The 20,736-nt window shown below is 32.9% G+C and overlaps 1 protein-coding gene across 1 annotated transcript in view; it reads right to left on the reverse strand.

The window, feature by feature from the left end:
• Positions 1–18,075, reverse strand: part of LOC129222923 (uncharacterized) — an 83,279-nt gene extending 65,204 nt beyond the window's left edge. The window contains exons 1-2 of the mRNA XM_054857484.1: positions 18,034–18,075; positions 10,262–10,318 (exon numbers count right to left, since the gene is read on the reverse strand). Of these exons, the coding sequence (XP_054713459.1) occupies positions 10,262–10,318; positions 18,034–18,075 (99 nt within the window). The remainder of the gene's footprint in view (positions 1–10,261; positions 10,319–18,033) is intronic.
• Between the last annotated feature and the right edge of the window lie 2,661 nt (positions 18,076–20,736).

Consider the following 20,736-nt stretch of genomic DNA (forward strand, 5'->3'; position numbering starts at 1 on the left):
TCTTGCTCTGATGCAAAATGTCATTTTTAAAAGAAAGGGGTCATACTTTCAGAAAAACAACGCGTTTAATTAAAGGACAAAACTAGCGGTAGCCACCGGCCACAATGGAAACTAAATAAAAAACAAAGGCAATTAAAACTCATCAGATCGGTACCTCAAAAAATAAAAAAAATGACTTTAAAGTGTAGAAAAGGCATTAAGTCATTGATAAAATCGTTTCCGTCACAATCAAAATGCAGACTTTATGAGCTTATTTATGAAAAATACAGTAAAATCTCATTAGAGCTAATATCAAAACTACGAAATATCCGTTTCAACGAAATAAATGATCAGTATCATTTTGATTGCTATCACCTGGCTTTCATGAAAATGAAATTTCCGTTACAGCAAACAGAATTTGTGATCCCTTGAAGTTTGTTGTAACGGGATTTCACTGTATATGAATTATATAAACAAATGTATTTATAATTAACTTTAAGACCTTAAAATTTTTTGAATCACTTAGCAATTTGAGAGAAAAAAGTGGGCACTCTTACAAAAAAGTAGCTTTTAGTGAAATTCTTACTACTGGCCAAGGGTGTCCCCATAGGGTTATACTCCATGTACGCCGTATACTCTCAAACATTTTTTTTAAAGATATATAGCGTTTATATGATCGCATGCACATATTGTGCACGAGGGGGGGGGGGTGAGAGAAGGGACACCTGGTCGGCCCGAGCCTGAAGGGGGCCCACTATTTTTAAAACTAGGCGTGAAATATAGGGATAAACAATATGGAGGGGGACACTGAAAAGTCACTTGTGACGGGCCCCAAAATTTATGTGCAAGCCCCTGATTTTGCATAATTGATTGCTGTAAGTATACCCTTGGAAGAATCGATGGCAGCATCACTGCTTCTGGCCAATGATGACTAAACAATTTCCCCAGTTTTGATTTTCACATTTAAGCAAAAAAACATATTTTTTTCTAAAATGTATACTAATCGCGATCTATATTCTAAATGTCCGACTCAGATGAATCACATTTCTCTTGTCTACTTTGTTCATTGACTAAAGTTGCTTGAAAAGATAACTAAAAAAGTTTCAGAACCACATTGCTCTTTAGAATGTGTTCACTTTTAAAAACTCCAACCGATATAGCTTAGCTTTTCAATTGCTGGGTTTAATTTATTTATTATAAATGTCTTTTTACTCATTTTTCAAAGTATCGTATTTGTCTACAATTTAAATACGTAATATTATCACTGAGGTTTTAAAAGTGTAATAAGCTAGCAGTTATGCCATCGCTTGAGTCGATGAAAATCTCCCATATAAGCAAGTTACGAAAATCTATCAAGGTTTAGTACATGTCCTTCATATAGACATCTAGAAAATATACTTTCAAAGAAATTTTCCCGCATGGCTGAAATCAATTTTCTTTCTAGTGCGAGAACGAAAAAATAAGTACTTTTTCCGAAGAGATCAGTTTTACGTATTTCAGTTAATATATATATATATTTTTTAACTCGTGAAGAATAGCTCAAGCTCAAAGTCGAGTCAGCTCACCACCTCCTACATAGAAAGCCCCAATCACTGGTTTCGTCACGTGACCGAAAAGGCTGACGCAGAGGAAATTTCCCGATTAAAATCGCTTTAATTTATGTTTCTTAACATACTAAAGCTATTATTTTGAGAACAGTAGTTCACCAAACATATTAATATTGATCAATGGAGAAATCAAAAGTTTATTTTCCAAGTTAACGCTCTTTTTTTCTTTAAATTGAGCAAATAATAAGAAAGAACGCAAGGAATAACAAGATTACAGTAACAAAAATTTTCAATACAGTGTATCATATCCACATGAATTTTAAAGACTATTATTAGGTTCAAAAAATAATGTCTTAATTATCAATATCATAACGAAGTAAACATAAATGAAAAATTTAAATTTTAACAATATCATAGACTCATATTTAGACAAGAACGATACTTTAAATTTTCCCATCCACTATCTTAGAAACATTCACGTACTTAGTAACGCAATCGATATCACAATAAAGTATTCTAAAAAGATGTATCATTGAATATGAAATGCGTTCTGCATAAATATGAAAATATGCATATATATTATGTAAATCATGCGTCACTATCTGCAACACAAAGTAATGAATATTTTGCGAAACAGAATGCAACATTGAAAAAAAAAAAAAAAACGTCAGTTGTGAGGGAAATATTTTCTTCCTGTTTACGTTCCTTGGTGACATAAGTTTCATCTCTCCCAATCAATTAAAACAAATTTTTAGCTTTATTCTTACAAATTTTCGTGAAACTAGTAGTTGCATTTTATTAAAATTATTGAAAAGATGACAAAAGATTTAGTGATCAGAATTTCTTTTATAAATATTTCTTTCATTGCAAAAATGCAATTTGCGAGATAGAACGAGCCATTGAGAGAGATGGCTTGAAAAAGAAAACAAAATTTCTTACCTGTTTTTATGTTGTAAATTATATCCATTATAAATTATTGAAGTTCTAAGATTTTCATTTCTTTTTTATTCTTCATTACAGTGTAATAGTGCAAAAATGATTTTATGTTTGCATAATTAATTTTTACTATAAAAAGGAGTTTAACTAAATTCAGAGTGAACTCAACTGTCCATGCATTAGTGAAAAAAGATGGCTTAGAATTCGAAACTTAATTTGAAATTGGCACTCGCGTTGGCTAGTGCTGAGAGCGCTAAACAGCCAAATAAGGATTTTTGAGTCAGCCGGTTTCTAGTACGTCATTGCTCATTTAAGGTAACCACTGAAGAGGCCTTCTTGTAGGTAGTGATGGTCAGCCCTGGGTTTATTTTGTAAAAAAATGGCGTAAATGTAAACACTTTATTCTTTTAAATAAGTGATGATACACAAATATAGACCTAATGAAGAAATTTTCTTTAAATTTGTTCTACAGCTTGAGTTTGACTTTCTGGCAAAAGTAAAACGGAAGTGTAAATTTTTACTTATCAATTTTCCTTCCAGTTCGAGAGAGATAAGATGCATTATTTTTGCTAACAGCTGGAAACGAAATGACGTGTACGGGAAAATCCCGAACTTGTTAAAACAAAGTCAGATCTATATTTTCTTAAAACTTGAATGTAACAATAGACCAAAATTTCGCAATTTGTTTTTGAGTCATTGCATATTATTAGATGGTTAGATGGTTAAAAGATATATTATGGAAAGTTTACCTTTCTAAGAACAGTAGCGTTGTAGATGTGGCGCAATTTTTTGTGTCAAATGGATGTAGTTTTACTTCCTTAAAGATCCTTAAAAATCTTGATGGAATTCGAAAAAATCATAATTATTAGATCAAAAAATAGAGCTGAATTTCCGATAGATTTATACTAGAAATCAAGTTTGTACAGTTACTATTGCAGAAATTATTCAATAAAATTAAAAACGAGAAAAATGGCGGAGTTGAATTTTTAAATTGATCGACGCATTACTCCTACCATTCAGTTATTTTTTTTTAGAGGGATAAGTATGTAGAATTTATTCGATGAAGTTAAAACAGAAGAAAAAGACGGAGATTTCGATAGATTGATTGTGGGATAGTCGACGCATTAATCCCACCATTAACTTTTTTTAGAAGTAGGGTTGATAACTCACGACTGATAGTTTAATGCCTCACTTACCTAATCGATTAACACCTTTTACCTTTAAACAAAAAGAAAAGAAAAAAGATGAAAAGATGGAGCTGTCCATGGAACTAATTGGACACTAGCGTTGCAAGAGAAATCAATAGCTGGTCAAAGTGAAATAGTGCAATATTTTCAGTTTGAAGTGCAACTTATGTAGTAATATTTAAACTATATTCTTAAACATTCAGCTGATTCTAGTCAAAAATACATATAGCTCTAAAGATCGAGGTATATAATAATATAAATCTTTTTTCAATGTAATACATATTTTGATATATTGTAGAAAGCAAAAATAATTTCTCTTATTATAAAATGATAAAGCTGTTGCAATTAATCTTTTAAATCTAGATCTACTGATATCTAGTGCAGTACTTATGAAGTTAATATTAGGCATTTTTCGATTTTAAACATTTAATGTTATTTGTCAAGTGCACGCGGGGCAAAGTGAATAGAGCCATTTGAACTAGTTCATTTATTTTCATGAGTTTCTTAAATCATTTACGTACTCATTCATTTACATTCCTTCGTTTGTTCATTCCCTTATTCATTCATTGATTTATTTATTTTCTTATTCATTACCGCTTTTTTATTCATTCATTAGTTTATTTATTCATTCATTCATTTGTGGAAAAATATTCTAAACAATTAAATAAACACTATTTTATTTAAAAAAAAAAGATCACTTTCTCCTTTACATGGGCGAAAGTGAGCATTTCCCACTATTTTTTAAGGCACGAATTTACTGCCAAAAAGGCAAAATAATGTTTCAAAGTAAGTGTAATCATAGAACACCTTATTCTTTTTTACTTATTGCAATTTTCAAAACAAATTTCCAGGTTATTTATTTTGAAAACTGCTTACTTTATGCATTCCACTTTTCCCCACATTTCCCTACTGCTCGTCCATTAGCTCTTTTGGAGTTCCCAAGAAGAAAATTTTTAAAAAGTAGAGTCAATCCTTTTGATAAATGAGGTACACAGTTCCCAAAACTCTTTCTACTTAATCGTACAGTGCAGAATTCGAATGAATGGTTAGACTTGCAAAAATACCCCATCCTAGACGGATGACAATGTCAAATTAATCGTCATACTTTAACTTTAAGGAACGCAATTATTTATGAGATGCAAGATGGCAGCTTGTCAACCACGTTTATTTTTCAAACATTTCAAAGTACTGAATACTTTCGTTAAAGCTAGAGTCGTAAATATTATGCCAAGGTATCTTGAAACTCTATCCAATGTTATCATAATATTTTGCCATCTATATTTTGAACGTGCCTTGAATATCATATTTTTACTTAAAAATTATGATGCGTGAACCCTCTTAAATTAATCTCAGTAACTCTAATAAAGTGCTTAATTTTCTACTCATATTTATCAATCTAATTTTTCAAAGTCCAAAAGAATATAATTTTTTCTAAGAGCCAGAGATATTTCCCAGTGTGAACGTGAGTAATTTTAAGGTTAACAATTGCGTACCACTGTATTTATTTATAGCTTCTCGATCAGCACGGTTACTATAAGTGGTATTGTAATTCTGGAAGTTATTCCTCATGACTGAACTTTATCAGATTAGAAAAATTACGATTTGCCTTAGATAGGAAGAAGGTTACGATGCTTTAATAAATAATGCCTCAAGTAGAAAGAACGATTGCATGCATTTGTTAAAAGTTTGTCTCAATTTCAGATATGATTCATTGTTTCATGAAGGCAGAAAAAAGGTGCTTTAATTTATAACTGATTTCAAAAGAGTCAAAAAGAATGCTTTACTTTAAAAAAAAAAGTCTGATGTAGAAAGAATGGTTTGGGGTCAAAATGTCGCCACCGAAATGTCGCGGGACAAAATGTCGCGGCCAAAATGTCGCCGGTCCAAAATGTCGCTTGTCCAAAATGTCGCCAGGCCAAAATGTCGCCGGGCCGAAATGTCGCCGGCCCAAAATGTCGCCGGGCCGAAATGTCGCCGGTCCAAAATGTCGCCGGTCCAAAATGTCGCCGGTCCAAAATGTCGCCTGTCCAAAATGTCGCCTGTCCAAAATGTCGCCTGTCCAAAATGTCGTCGGCCCAAAATGTCGCCGGTTCAAAATGTCGCCTGTTCAAAATGTCGCCGGGCCAAAATGTCGCCGATCCAAAATGTCGCCGGGCCAAAATGTCGCCTGTCCAAAATGTCGTAGATCCAAAATTCGCTCATTCAGTTGGTAAGAAAAATGCAAATGTACAAAAATGCTGTTTAACACCAAATTTGCAGAATAAATGATTACTGCCTTTAATGAATGTCTCCGTTAAAAATGTGACTGGACTAACTGAGTTTCTTGATAAATTCTAAAAAGATTATTCCGTTTTGATTCGCAACTCTCGGCTGTTTTTCAGCAAGCAGATAGAATACAAGCGTTACGTTATCTTATTTCTTGTGACTCGCTATCTACCAACTGTAAAACGTTCTGACGGCGTTCAGTTCTGACGTTCGATAAATTATTTTAAACTTTTCTTCAAGAATAGTGTGCGTTTGTATGTGACCGATTTTTTGGGGCCATTCTACGTCAAAACCTGTAGTAAGAATTCGAACGATACCCGCAAGTACCCATATATGATTTAGGGCTGCGTGGTTTCTTTGCGTCAATTCGTTCAAGATAGTGGAGTAACTGAACGTTTTCATCGATATGCGTGACTGTCATTGCTCAAAAAATGATGAACGGAATCAAATAAAATGTTAGGAAGCAGCAGGGGGACAGATTTTGGGGCCAATAACACCAGAGGGTGGAGCAATCGAATGTTTTCTTTCCTTTCTTTTTTATTATCTGTGACTGATATGTCTCAAAAAGTAATACAGTAGACCCTCGTTTTCAGCGGGTTTATTTTACGCGGTTTCGATTATACGCGGTTGAAGATTTGACACCTTTATTTTATTTAAGCAGATGAGTTGCGGTTTTACGCTGATGCGGCAATGCAAACAGGTAACATTTTCCTCTCTTTCAAAACCCAAGCTCCTATAGATTGCAGATTACTCGTAACTAACGCATTTTGGCGTGCTAATAATCGAACTTGGGGCCTTGGAGACATTTTATGCGATTGGTTCCAGAGCTTTTTCCATCAGAAGTAAAGTGATTAAACTCACACAGTTTAGAACTCACTGGAAGAAGAGCTTTTAGGAGTGACAAAGGAGGTCAAAACCAACGAGGATACCGACTCCGGTGACACACAACCAAAAACGCTCACATTGAAGATTTTGAACCATTCGTAGACAATAGAAATGACCTTTTTTTCTGATTTGTTAGTAAAGGAAGATTTTATCAAGGAAATGACGCAAGTGATCATGGATGCGTTAATGTTCCGCAAAGAATTAGAGGAAAAATTCTTAATGACTACCAAAAGACTATCATAGCCAGCTCTTCTTCATAAACAGAACACGAAATTAGTTTGTTTTCTTTATGCATATTATGCATAAAAATCGATATAAGTACACATTAAACTTATTATACAATTAGTCATCACTAGAATGAAGTATTTTTTATCTACGGAACCTAATCCCTATTTTGACACTAATATTAGGTCTCAATTTACGCGGTTTTGATTTACGCAGCATTTCCGTGGAACATTACACCCGCGTAAAACGAGGGTCTACTGTACAGGGGTTAAGACAAAATTTGGTCTACAGGTATATCTTAAAGGGAGATACAGGTACATCTTAAAGAGTTGCTCATTTATTTTTGGCTTTAGTCATCCCAAAAGGATGGATCACCGAATATTTTTTATCGTTTTATGTGACTGCTATATCTCAAGAAGTAATGCGAGAATTCATACAAAAATGTAGTATGCAAGTGAAATCAAACGAAAACAAACCTTATTTTCCTTCTAAGTTGAGTTTCGCAATCGTTTACGTGAGTCAGTGTAATCAAATAAACAATGAAAAATATACTGAATTTAAATATTAGAGGTTGAGCAAGATATCAATAAAATCTAAATTAGCCGTGTATTCCTCTCATTTTTGTAGCACTTTAACTAGCGTGGGTGTTAAATAAAAACTGAGTTTGCATTCTTATACAATTTGCGTAGTAAAAATTCACTAATTAAAACAGCAATTTTTTCTGAGAGGGAAAACTTATTTGTTTATTATTATTATTATCAATATTCTTTTCTTTCTGACTTACCAAGCTATATTGAGCTGGAACTATTACTTTTTGAAACTCATTTTAAAAATAAGTCTAGGTTAAAATTGATCTGAATAATCTCATTGATATCAGTAATTTCACCCTACATTATGAAATTTTTTCTTTTCTATTTAAAATTGGAAAATGTGATTCAGCTGACAAGCGCTACTTCGCAAGCATGAAAGTATCCTCTTGAAAACCTCTAATAAAATAGCTGTTCTGAAATTGTCCCCCTTGATGTTCTATCGAATATATAAATTTCATGAATGTTGAGAATTGAAAATATTTGTCATTGCGTAGAGTCGTTTTTCAAAAATCTGAGTGAAAGACATCTGTTTTAGCAGTTGCGGGTTTCATTGATTTCAAAATATTTCACAGTGAACATTTCGACGTAATTTCAGAATTTTACTCATAAGACATGGGAGTTCCCACGACAATAATCTGTCATCTCTGTTAAACATTTGTTTTGCTGTCCCCAAATCCCGATCGCAAAGGACATACAAATGTCCTCTCAGAGGAAGGTCTCGAGCAGTCTTGTTAAACTTCTTCAGTTTCATTTCCAGAAAAAGTCTCAGAACAGTTTTGATCTTACTTTAACCAACGTATATCTCACTGAAAACGTACAGGTTTTTTTTTACAGTTCTTAGGGTGATGTTAAAAAATCTATGAGAAAATTAAATTTCATTAAGATACTTTTCTGCTTTATTTCCACCCTGGCCCGTGATTTCGAATTTTTCCAGTGAAAGAGGAGAGGGAGGATAACGGGCGTATAACCAATGCAAATTTCATAGGATTGCTATAAAAACCACTTCCACTTGTATATAAAAAAAAAATTCAAAGTCGGGGATCATTCCGCCTGATCCCCTAAATGACTGACCTGTCGCTACCGTAATAATATGCTAGAGTGAAGGAGTTATTTGTTTTTACTTCATTACGCCAAAAAATACAAACCGCCTATTCTCTTGTCATATTCACATTGCGCCTCACTATTCTTTATACCAATTTTTTGTCTGAATCCTTGCGTTACGTCTTGATCCTTTGCGTTACATCTTAAATATTATTAATCAGATTAAACGAGAAAGAGAATTCCGATGCAGCAGCCTTTCGCATGTTTACCTTTGTACATGTAGAAAAACGTAGAAAACATGCAGAAAAACGTATGTTATTCTGAAAACTATTAATTTTCTGGAATTAATCTGATGTTTACGAATTAAGACAGGAGAAAACGTTTGGAATTTTTGAAGGAACTTACTTTGAAAGGCAATTAATATTCTTTCGCAACTTTTATGCTGAAAAGCATCGACGTCCATTTAAATTTTTCTTACCAATTGAACTAGCGAATTTTGGGCCGACGAAATTTTGGACCGGCTACATTTTGGACTGGCGAAATTTTGGGCCGGCGATATTTTGGACTGGTGACATTTTGGGCCGGCGACATTTTGGGCCGGCGACATTTCGGCTCGGCGACATTTTGGGCCGGCGACATTTTGGACTGGCGACATTTTGGACTGGCGAAATTTTGGGCCGGCGACATTTTGGACCGGCGACATTTTGGACTGGCGAAATTTTGGGCCGGCGACATTTTGGACTGGTGAAATTTTGGACCGGCGACATTTTGGACCGGCGACATTTTGGGCCGGCGACATTTTGGGCCGGCGACATTTCGGTCCAGCGACATTTTGGGCCGGCGAAATTTTGGGCCGGCGACATTTTGGACTGGCGAAATTTTGGGCCGGCGACATTTTGGACCGGCGACATTTTGGGCCGGCGAATTGTGGACGGGCAACATTTTGAACCGGCGACATTTTAGGCCGGCGACATTTTGGACCAGCGACATTTTGGGACGGCGACATTTTGAACTGGCGACATTTTAGGCCGGCGACATTTTGGGACGGCGACATTTTGGGACGGCGACATTTTGGACCGGCGACATTTTGGGACGGCGACATTTTGGACCGGCGACATTTTGGACCGGCGACATTTTGGGACGGCGACATTTTGGACCGGCGACATTTTGGACCGGCGACATTTTGGGACGGCGACATTTTGGACCGGCGACATTTTGGCCGCGACATTTTGTCCCGCGACATTTTGGCCGCGACATTTTGGGCGTATACTAGAAAGGTTGACCCATTATGTTAGAAGAAAGGTGTCTAATGTTTTTAAACGGTGCACTGCATTAGGAATCTCATTAGAATGATCTCAAGAAAGAAGTTAAATATTATCCAAAAGTGTATTGTGTTCCTAATTTTTTCTTTCTTTTTTTGTGCATGATAACTTTCTTTCCGCTATTTATTTTACTTCTGAAAGTGTAAATTATTTTACTTTTGAACAAATATTATGAGGTAATCAGGTCATTAACTAGCGTTTAAACAGCTGAAATATTTACAATAGCACTTAATTACTACTAGATACATTCAGTATAAAAATTCATGAAAATTATGTGCATTTACCTTTTTGGTCAAAATCTTTACGGTGAGGTCCACTGTAGGGTCCACCATATCTTTAGCCTAAAAGGATTTCAAATGTTAATTGTTTGCTAGGCATAAAATGGTTACTATCAAATTACATATTTTCTTTTAAGCCTACTTTACGAGTTAACATTTTAACAATCTAATAGCACAAGTTTTAAACCGTGAATCAATTATGTGTTTTACATTATTTTCAAAAACCATTACTTCTGTATTTTATATTCTAAAAATTAAGCTATAGTTTTAAATTGAATATTATTTTCCTGTAGCCTGAATAGAAAATACTCGAGCATTTTCTTGAGTAAAGACAGTGCCAGCAGAATACGTCAGAATCCTCATAGAAATAATAGCCGATGATCGAGTAACCCGCGTGTTTCAACAATGAAACTCGCGCCACGGAATGATAATTTGATCATTTGTTTTGGTAATGTTTAACATGCAGGGAAATGCTTTATTGTGACAAGGCTGGACTCGATCCGGTAGCTTAACTGTTTTACTGGTAAGACTGTGTCATTTCAGGGGAATGAAGAAACGAAAAAGCGGTCAACTATGAACGTTATCTACTGGAGTTAGGGTTAATTCAATATAAATAGGGTTACAATTTCAGCTATCGAAATATCACCAAACAGGCAATTGCTTCGTTAAAATGCAGAAGAAGCGAAGCAATTTACACCCGTCATACCTTGACGGGTGACTTTCTAGTATAGAAATAATGCTTAAAGATCATAAAAATATTTTGAGTATGTATTTCTGATTTTTTTTCCATCTATAAACAAATGACTTGTCTTGATTATTAAAGCACTTGCTAAATTTTTGTCAACAACATCCCCCCCCCAAAAAAAAATAAATAATGGCATGATATTTAAATAAATACAGTGAAATCCCGTTACAACAAACTTCAAGGGATCTCCAAATTTGCTTTTTTGTAACGGGAACTTCGTTGTAATGGAATTTAAATAATGTAGTAGAAATTGTTTTGGAACTGAAAATTTATTTCAGTGAAACAGATGTTTCATTGTTTTGGTATTCGTCCTAAAAGGATTTCAATGTATCGACCTTTTTTGGGGCCATTAACGTATTTTATGCTGAAAATCAGATAGTTTTGATATATATATATATATATATATATATATATATATATATATATATATATATATATATATATATATATATATATATATATATATATATTAATAAAAAAATAATCTGAAGAGAATCTTTTTTTTTTTTTGATTTTGCTTACTTCTATTATTGTAGCAAAGTATACCTACAAACTGGTAGCTAAAGTAAATTTAGTTCACCAGCAGAAGTCCGCAGCCATGGTGCAGCACAACTCACCAATTGAAGGCAGAGCTTGGGCATATAGCAGTAAGTTACACTCTTAAGTCAGGGCTAAGGCAGAACTACATGCAATATACCGACAGCCTACCTCCAACTCGGTTATTCATTGATAAGTTCATAACAAGGATGAAACTGCAGTCTCTGGATGTGGTAACCGGGCTGTCTGTATATTGCATGCAGTTCTGCTTTAGCCCATGTCTTAAGGGCGGCAACTTACTCTCTGCTGCAATATAGTAATACTGTGTCCACATTTTCCGAATCATGGGACAAAATTTGCCGAATAAGGACTTTTTGGGAGGTCACAGCCCCCCCCCCCCAATGACCTTGGATCGGAGTACATTTGGTTTTACAGGTGTTTTTACCTATATACGTAAAATATTCAAAAGAGGCAAACTAATAATTAGGATGATGTAACGTCAGAAATGTTATTTCTGCCAAATTTTTAACTATGACTGATGACTTCCAACGTTTATTGTTTTTATAATTTGACATACTGTCAACTCCACCCTGTAATTAGTATGTAATTAGTAGTAATCGCTCCACCCTATTTGAGGACAGAAATATTAATATCTTATTGATTCCTAACGTCTTACACATTTTAAGAGAGTTGAACAAGGAGAGTGGATTATAACCAAACTCATGGTGTCGTTGAACTCTTTAAGGATTGGCAGTGGTGGCTTATCTTCATGAATTAAACAACGAATAGTACGCAATAAGAGTCTAACCTTTAGATTAGGTTGGTGAAAGTATAATCCCACCTGACTGAAACAAACTCAAGGAGTGAAGTATTGACATTATTTTCATACACTTCACAGGATGTTGATTTCATGATACAAATAATTGATGGTTTGTCACTGGAAAAAAAAAAACGACAAGGAAAACAATCTGGATTAGCCTTAAGACGCTGCTTGATAGAACATTTCAAACTTAAGTCTGATGTTCAGTTTTTCACACTCCCGTTCGCTATTTATTTCAATAAGCCGCAATATCACTTTCTTGCTTTTTCTCCCGTTTTTTTTTTCTTCTTTTGGTAGGGGGTAGATTACATCCAAGAATATTTCCATTTCAATATTTGACAGTGAACTATTTTTTCATGGCGAAAAATGATTCTAGATAAAAAATTTTGCGTAAAGAAATTTAAAAGTTCGCGGATGTCTTTTTTATACGAACTAAAGCTTCTTTTAATTGAAACGCTTTTGAAGCTTTAGTTTTTTTTATATGCTCAAGCAACTAAAATAAATGTAATCATTTATAAACAGCCAAAAGAAGTAACATAGCGTAGTTTATTAAACATAAATATAAATTATTTGATCTCTATGAATTTTTGCATGAAACCGTTCAGTAGCCGTATATTCGTTTTGCATACTTAGAAAAAATTCACGTATTTAAATGGTAATAAACGAACTAACAGTCAAGCAATTATTATCCCCCTTACTATTGTTCTCACTTGGTAAACTGCAAACACCAGTCATTTTATATACAAGCCAGTTGCAAAAAAGGTCAACAGGAAACGACGCTTTACGAAGTAAACTTGATTCGACAATGTTTGATTTTTCAAACTGATTTTTGCTGTCAATTGATTTTGAAGTAAACTCACCAGAAGACGCCAACTACCGTGCGATTGACTATATAACGAGCAGCGATTTAAAACCTCAAAAGAGTTGTTTCTAATGCAATGTTTTTGCAAATGGGACCTTATATATGTTATTGGTTATTGATGTTTTAGCTTAAGTTTGTCTAGATATTTTTTATGCATTACAGTAAAATCTGTCTACAACGATGCTGTTGGATCTAAAAAAATATCGTAATAGACAGGTTATCGTTATAGAAAGTTTGATTATTCATGCTGACATTTTGCTGGGGCCAAAAAAAAAATATTGTTATATAGAGGTTATCGTTATAGACAGTATTGTTATACACAGGTTTCACTGTATAGTTTCATCATCTAACACACTACATGTGCACAAAGAGCAACAACCTCGGCAGATTGCGTATTTAAATTCCATCTTAAGGTTCAACCCACAATATTTTGTCAAAAGTGACTAACTTTGGATCGCTAACAAAATCGCTACTCTGAGCGGATTATGTGTCAAAATATTATGGCCATACAATCCATCAAGTAGTCTCAACAAGGCACTGACTATGCAATGCTTCGAAACTATTGCAAACAATTGAAAGTTTTCCTTGTTTCACTTGCGTATCAATCTGTCAGCATTTTCACGAAAGTCACTAGGCAATGATGGAACAAGTAACAAACAGTATGGAAAATTTGAACTTGACATTGCAACTAATGAAATATTTCTCCGAGTTATCTTCAAAATGTTATTGCTTCCTGGCTTAGTTCGGACTTGATGCAGTACCATGCCTTTTAACAGTAGTAGATATTGAAAGCGTCGTCTATGTTTACTTTGGAGAGGAATTTTATTGTATCAGAATGTGGTTTTTGTTGAAATAACTGGGGTTGTAGGAGCAGAACAATTTTATAAGAGATGAAAAATTAAAACTTTAACGGTAAGATCTTGCGATGTAAGTAAGTTATATAAGATAGTTTGAGGTTTTTCTGATTTTTTGTCAAAATATTTTTTTTTTCATGTGCTTTGCTGTGATGAAGGGCATTGGATCGTTTATTTAAGAATTGCAGTAAGATACAAATGTACAGTAATGTAAATTATCGGATGGTTTTAACAAAACTTGATCTTTTCCATATGAGCAAAATAAAATTATGTGCATTACAAAAGTTAACACTTAAAAAGTTTTTGAATATATATTTTATATAGACTACATCTTATCGTGACCGAGTGAAGTTTTACATTAGTATATGATGTGTATAAGTTAAAATAAAAATGGATATTCCATAAAAGAACTTGAAATAAAAAATTAAAAAAAAAATCCTTCTCTCCAGGAAATTGTAATATGAATAATATGGTATTATATTTTTGCATTTCGTTCGCAATAAATGTATTAGAAGAGTCTGAACTTGACACTGACATTACACTACAGCTCTGATTTATTATTATTTTTTAAAATTTAAGCATTTTCTTAAAGAAATCAGATATTTTAGAATAGCACAAAATGAATAAAATTTATATATTTTCAATTTTTACAGCGAGTTGAAGTTAATTTTATGTCTTAGTTTATGTTTTAGTGTGAGTACTTATTTTTGTATTTAAAAAAGAAAAGTACAGCTCGTCTGAAGTAGAATAAATTGCATAACGCAATAACGGAAAAATAAACTAGATGCACGGCAAGATCTTTGTCCAAGAGGGAAAAAGAGAGAGGGGGGGATAAATAAGTAAATATACTTTTTACACATAATGATAATAATAGTAATAATAATAAAAATACTGAAAACTATTAAAGAAATAAAGTAAATAGTAAATGCAAATATTAATAAAAAAATATATAAGTAAAATATTGAATAAATTAATAAAACACTAAAATAAATAAACTAGTACTAGAAATATAATTAATTTGTAATGTGATATTATATTCGGCAATCTTTTAGTAAGAGATGGTTGATAAATGTGAAATGGGGACTATACGGGATGTTAGTTGCATTTACAAATATTCTTATAAACCGATCCTTTTTGGTGTCAACAGAAGGACTTAATCAACCAAGTGCACCGACAAAATGTTTGTTATTTTACACTTCGATTGAGTTTAGTATTTTAAGCTCTTTCTTCGGATCTTTGAAGCAAAAAGAAAAAAAAAAAGAGAGAGGAGTGTTTATGATGAAAATTTACTGAACGTGTATTGCAAATCTAACTAGTATTAAAAAAAATAAAAAAATGTCCCGTTGACATTTTAATTAATTTTACAATTGTTATCATAATAATATATTAATAACAATAGTTAATATTTTAACGGTTTCGTCTACTTTTTACTGACTAGAAATTTTATTCTTCCTTGCTTTTCAGTTTCAACCTTACATTTTGACATATTTAAGGATGGGGGGGGGGGGGATTTTAAGTGTCGGCGAAAGGTAGGGTAGATTATATTTTATTGTTATTAAAAACTAATGTTTTAATAAATTAATATATTAAAATATTTTGATTTGTTGCTTTAAAATTTACAATAATACAGCAGTAAAAATTATTTTTTAAGGAGTATTTTTGTTAAATTTGTTCAATCCCTCTTTACTCTTTCCTATTTGTTTCTGTTACTACGTTATTCATTACATTGCATTAAAAAAATAATAAGTAAAATTTGAATCTTCTTTCTTCAGCAAAATTCCATCCATTACCTTTAATAAAGTAAAATAAAAAAAAAAAAAAACCACACACACACACCCTCAAAAAGAACCTCTAAAATAAAATACGACGAAAGAAAATGTAAACAATGTATAAACATCGTTAAATTTTGCAAATTTAACCCATGACGATATACCCCGTCCTTTAAACAAACGATAAAACTAAACTGTTGACGATTTTCGATGACTTCAAGGTTAGACAGAAACGAGATGTGTGGAATAAAACTTCGCTTTTCTTAAATGAGAAAACCGGTAAAAAAATCAATAAACTTCATTTTACGATAATCACGGAACTTTTTATGGTCTTGTTGTTACTAAATGTTGAACTTACAAAGTCATTCTTGAAATTATATAACAGTGTTATGCAGGGACTAATGTCTCCCAGCAGAAAAGTTTTTATAATGCCCGAAATTTCTAAACGATGAAAAGCTCATTTACTTTGCATAAAATAGTGAGTGATGTTTGGTTGAAATTCGAAGCTTGCTGACATCTGCAGAAGAAATTCTGAGAAGATAATACAAGTGAGCAAGCAGCATTAGTATGCAGCATAAGGGGTAAAGTGAAATAACGGGGCAAAGTGGAGTAGTGAAATATTTACTCTGTTTTTAGTTCCACCTTTATGATAATATTTCAACTATATAGTAACACATGTAGTCTGTTTCAGCCATGAAAACGTTTTGTCTGAAGATTAAAGTATGTAACACAAGCAATTTTCAAAAATTCACACTCATATTGTAATATTTTTTTCGTAAGTCAAAAATTATTTTTGTTATTATAAGATGATAAAGTTCTTGCTATTTACATTTAATTTATAAACTGCGACTTACTCATATTCGTTGCAGCATATTTACTTATCTTTACTAATAATAAAGCTGAAAGTCTCTCTGTCTGTCAGGATCTCTGTGACGCGCAAAGCGACTAGACCGTACGGCCAATTTTCATGAAATTTGGCACAGAATTAAGTTTGTAGCATGGGGGTGTGCACCTCAAAGCGACTTTTCGAAAATTCGATTTAGTTCTTTTTTTATTCCAATTTTAAGAACATTTTCCGGAGCAAAATTATCGTAAGATGGGCGAGTAAATTACAAAGTTATCACAACGTGGAACCGTAACATGGGTAAGCCAATTGGCGAAAAATTCATCATACATTATTTGTAAATATACAGGTGAACCAAAAGACCTTTTAGTTTTTCTATTACGGGCAAAGCCGTGCGGATGCCACTAGTTTACTATAAAGTTTATTTTCAATTTAAATGGTTTGCGTAATTAATCAAGTGCATGCGGGGCAGAGTGGATGAGGCAGAGTAAAACAGTTCATTTTGCAATGTGAAAAAAATGCGTAAGTTTACCAGTTTTTATGGGTGTAAAGTTACACGAATTCTGTAATGTGTATCATTATCGTTTTAAAAACTCATATTGTTGGAGGAAGCTTTACTATGGTTTCAGTAGAATCCAAAGCGCATGCGTAAAGATCAGAGTCGACACAAAGCAATTAAACTCTTATTAGCTCAACGAAAACCGTTCTTGGTGGCCGAGCGGAAAAAGCGGGCTTTTCTTCCACACTCGCGTCTCGTGTTCGGACTCCGCTCAGGTCATTTCCCCTCTTAGTGTAATAATAATATCTTGTTTCTATATTAAATTGAATGAATAATTGGTGTACATTGGTTGTTAAAAAGCATGAACTTTATGAATCGTTCAAGAAAGTCAGATTTAATTTTTACTAATACGCTTTCAAGCAATTTATCTGTAAGCATATAAAAATGTTATTGAAACTAGAAATGAGTGAGACGTTACGCTGTAGTTACATTACCATGGTGTAACCTTCCACGAGCCATGTGTAACTTTATACCAGTTATATCAGTTAAGTTAATCCAGAGCAGTGGAGGCAACTAAGCTGCCACCGGTTTTATCGAGTAAGGTTGCACAAAATTTTTACAGTGTGTTTACTTACCCAAACATTTATTAAATCACTTGATTCTTAACTTATTAATTAATTCATTTACATTCGAGCGTTATGTTTTCCTTATTTACTCATTCATTCACTCATTTTGTTATTCATGCAGGATTTTATTTTTTCTCATCCTAATTTATTTACTAGAAAAAGACTGATATCAAAATTATTAAGTCTGATACATTTTGCTGCTGTCACATAGGAGTGAATTACCATCACTCTTGCTAGCAAGAGAACCATTCCAGAACTGTCCATTGCTTATAACAGTGTGAGCAGAGTTGAAATATTGTAAATAACCAAAAACGTAATATGATAGAAATATTAAATACTATCGCATATTTTAAAAATTTCTTACTGAAACACTACCCTCTCATTCCAGGAGTATAATATTCATATATCGTTTAACTTCATCTTGAAGGAAATTATTCTCTTTAAAGAAACGGACTATCTTAATAAGGCCATGTAGATGCCTCATTTTACTTGGATTTTAATAAGTCGCGATAGTTGAATGCCAAATTACAAAAGACGTCACATACATTCATTAATGCATTATCGTTTTGAGATAATTTAAAAAAAGCTTCCATGTTTCGTTTCAGTAAATAGAATTATGAATTCAAACATTTTTTGGTTTTTGAAAAATGTTCGTTTAATTTTAGTCTGACTGCTGTAATGGTACTGTTTTACGACCATTTGGTAATTTAATTTGTCATACAGCTACATAGATCGTTATTTGAAGAAAATAATGAAAAATATCGGATTTTTAAAATTTAAATCAGATTGAAGAAAAATCAATAAGATTTTTCGAAGTTTTATTTAAAAACAATTTGCAAGAGTTTTAGATACTAATTGTGCTGCATTTATAAAAAATATATACCTTAAAAAATGAGGAAAATCATAAAGTTTGAAAAAAAAAACCCTACAGTAATTATATTTTAATAATGTAAAAACATAAACCAACTTTAATGTGAATACATGATTTAAATCACAGTTAACGATTAGGATACCAGGAATTTTTATACACTGAATAAACATTAATAATTTTTTTTTATATTTTACAATATGTTTTCCACTTTTCAGTTCAGTAAAATCATCTATAGTTTTCATTGTACAGTGATATTTTAGAGTTTCCGTTCACTGATGCTCGTGCTCAGTCTTTAGCGCTATAGCGCCCTACAGGTTGAGAATCGCTGGGACTAGCTTGAACTGTTGTTCAGGGAAGAAAAATACATTGAAACCACGATTTTATGTCCCCCGAATATATTTTTCCCCATACTAATGCGGTCGAACTCGTTTATAACAAGCGCGAAGGGACCGCGATATTTGCTTGTTTCAACCGAATGCTCGTAAAAACGAGGTTGTGCAAAAATAAAAAATTCATAAGATTATTAATATTTTTCTTTTCTAGTCAATTTGCTTTGAAATGCTTTATTGTCTCTTTTTTATTATATTCCGTTCGATGTTTCTCTTTTTTGTCATATGCATTATCTTGAGTTTGAACTACAGTACCGAAAGTGACAACATTGCCGACAACAAATGTAGAATTTTCTAATGCTTCTATACACCACAAATTAAATAAAAATTCTGACTTTCGTTTTTCTTCAGAGCATTCCCGGATTTTTCCCAAGAAAGATTGCACTGAGCTAGAAGTCAATAGAAATTTAATGAAATACAAAAACATTGCTCGCTTTAAGCAGTGTTTTTTCGTTAAAAGCGAGTTATGCTCCATAGACTTAACATTGCACTAACCAAAAGTTTCTGATTTCCTCGCGAAATCCGGGTTCTCGTTAAATCAGACCTCGTTATAAGCAAGTTCCACTGTAATGTTAATTTAACCTGTATAACTTACTAACCGAACTTAGCTTGTTATTTATGGAATTTCCCGCATTTTACGTTTGCCATAGAAAGTTGAATAATGAAAAAAAAAAAAAAAAAGTCTAAAATGAGCAATATTTTTCTTTTGTGTTATTTTAAAGCTAGTTGACGCTGTAGAAAGTAAATCTATGAAAAATGAAATGCACTCCACACTGTCTATGTAACTCGTTTCTTCCATTTTCTGTATGTTTCGTATTCTTCTATTGATCGAGGATACGTTTTTGGACATTTTAAAACCATTTGTTTTGTTCACAAATGGCACAAAAATGCATAAGAGCTTTTCTCTGCTGATGAAGATGAACAAGAAGGACCGGAAATCCCCCCCTTCTTTCAATATTGCATTGAAGAGCTTACAAATAGTGAAAGACTATTTCCTTTCTCAAAGAAACAAGGAAAGAACTTGCTTTATTTTTTCAATTCTGGAAGATACTGCAATCCCTTTGAGCTCACCGACTAAAAAACAATGCACAATAACGGAAATTTTCAACCTAAACGTCAGGATTCGCAACTAAATGTGCTAAAATGATTTTAAAATGGTACGTATAAAAAAAATTATTCGTAAAATACAGAGGTTATAACTTTTGAAAGAGTCATCTAAACTACGTTTAGATTTCTTTCTATTTGATGTTTGATGTTTATGTATTTCCCGTATTTTACGTTTTTTCGTATTTTATGTTTTATAAACTCAGTCCCTTGAGAAACGTAAAACCGGGGTTTCACTGCAGTTGTGAAAGTCAGTTTCAGCTATGCTGATTGGACCAGCAGCCGGCATTTTCAGCTTGATGAAAAATCTTTAAATAATTTATTGCAGTCCCTGAATGTATTAAACTTCTTTCAGTAAACTCAGCATAAATGTAGAATGAGGGTGATGTAAGTCATTAAAAGTTACTTTAAAACAAGTTACAAGTAACTTTTGACAACAGTTGATGCAAAATGAAACAAAGTACAGGTGTTTAATGCAAATCCTACTCTTAAAGTTAAAACTTACGCAGTTTTTATTTATTTATTTTTTTAAAGATGTTTTAACAAAATCTTTAATTACTC

The sequence above is a fragment of the Uloborus diversus genome, chromosome 5 (genome assembly GCF_026930045.1).
Source record: "Uloborus diversus isolate 005 chromosome 5, Udiv.v.3.1, whole genome shotgun sequence".
NCBI classification, from domain to species: Eukaryota; Metazoa; Arthropoda; class Arachnida; order Araneae; family Uloboridae; genus Uloborus; species Uloborus diversus.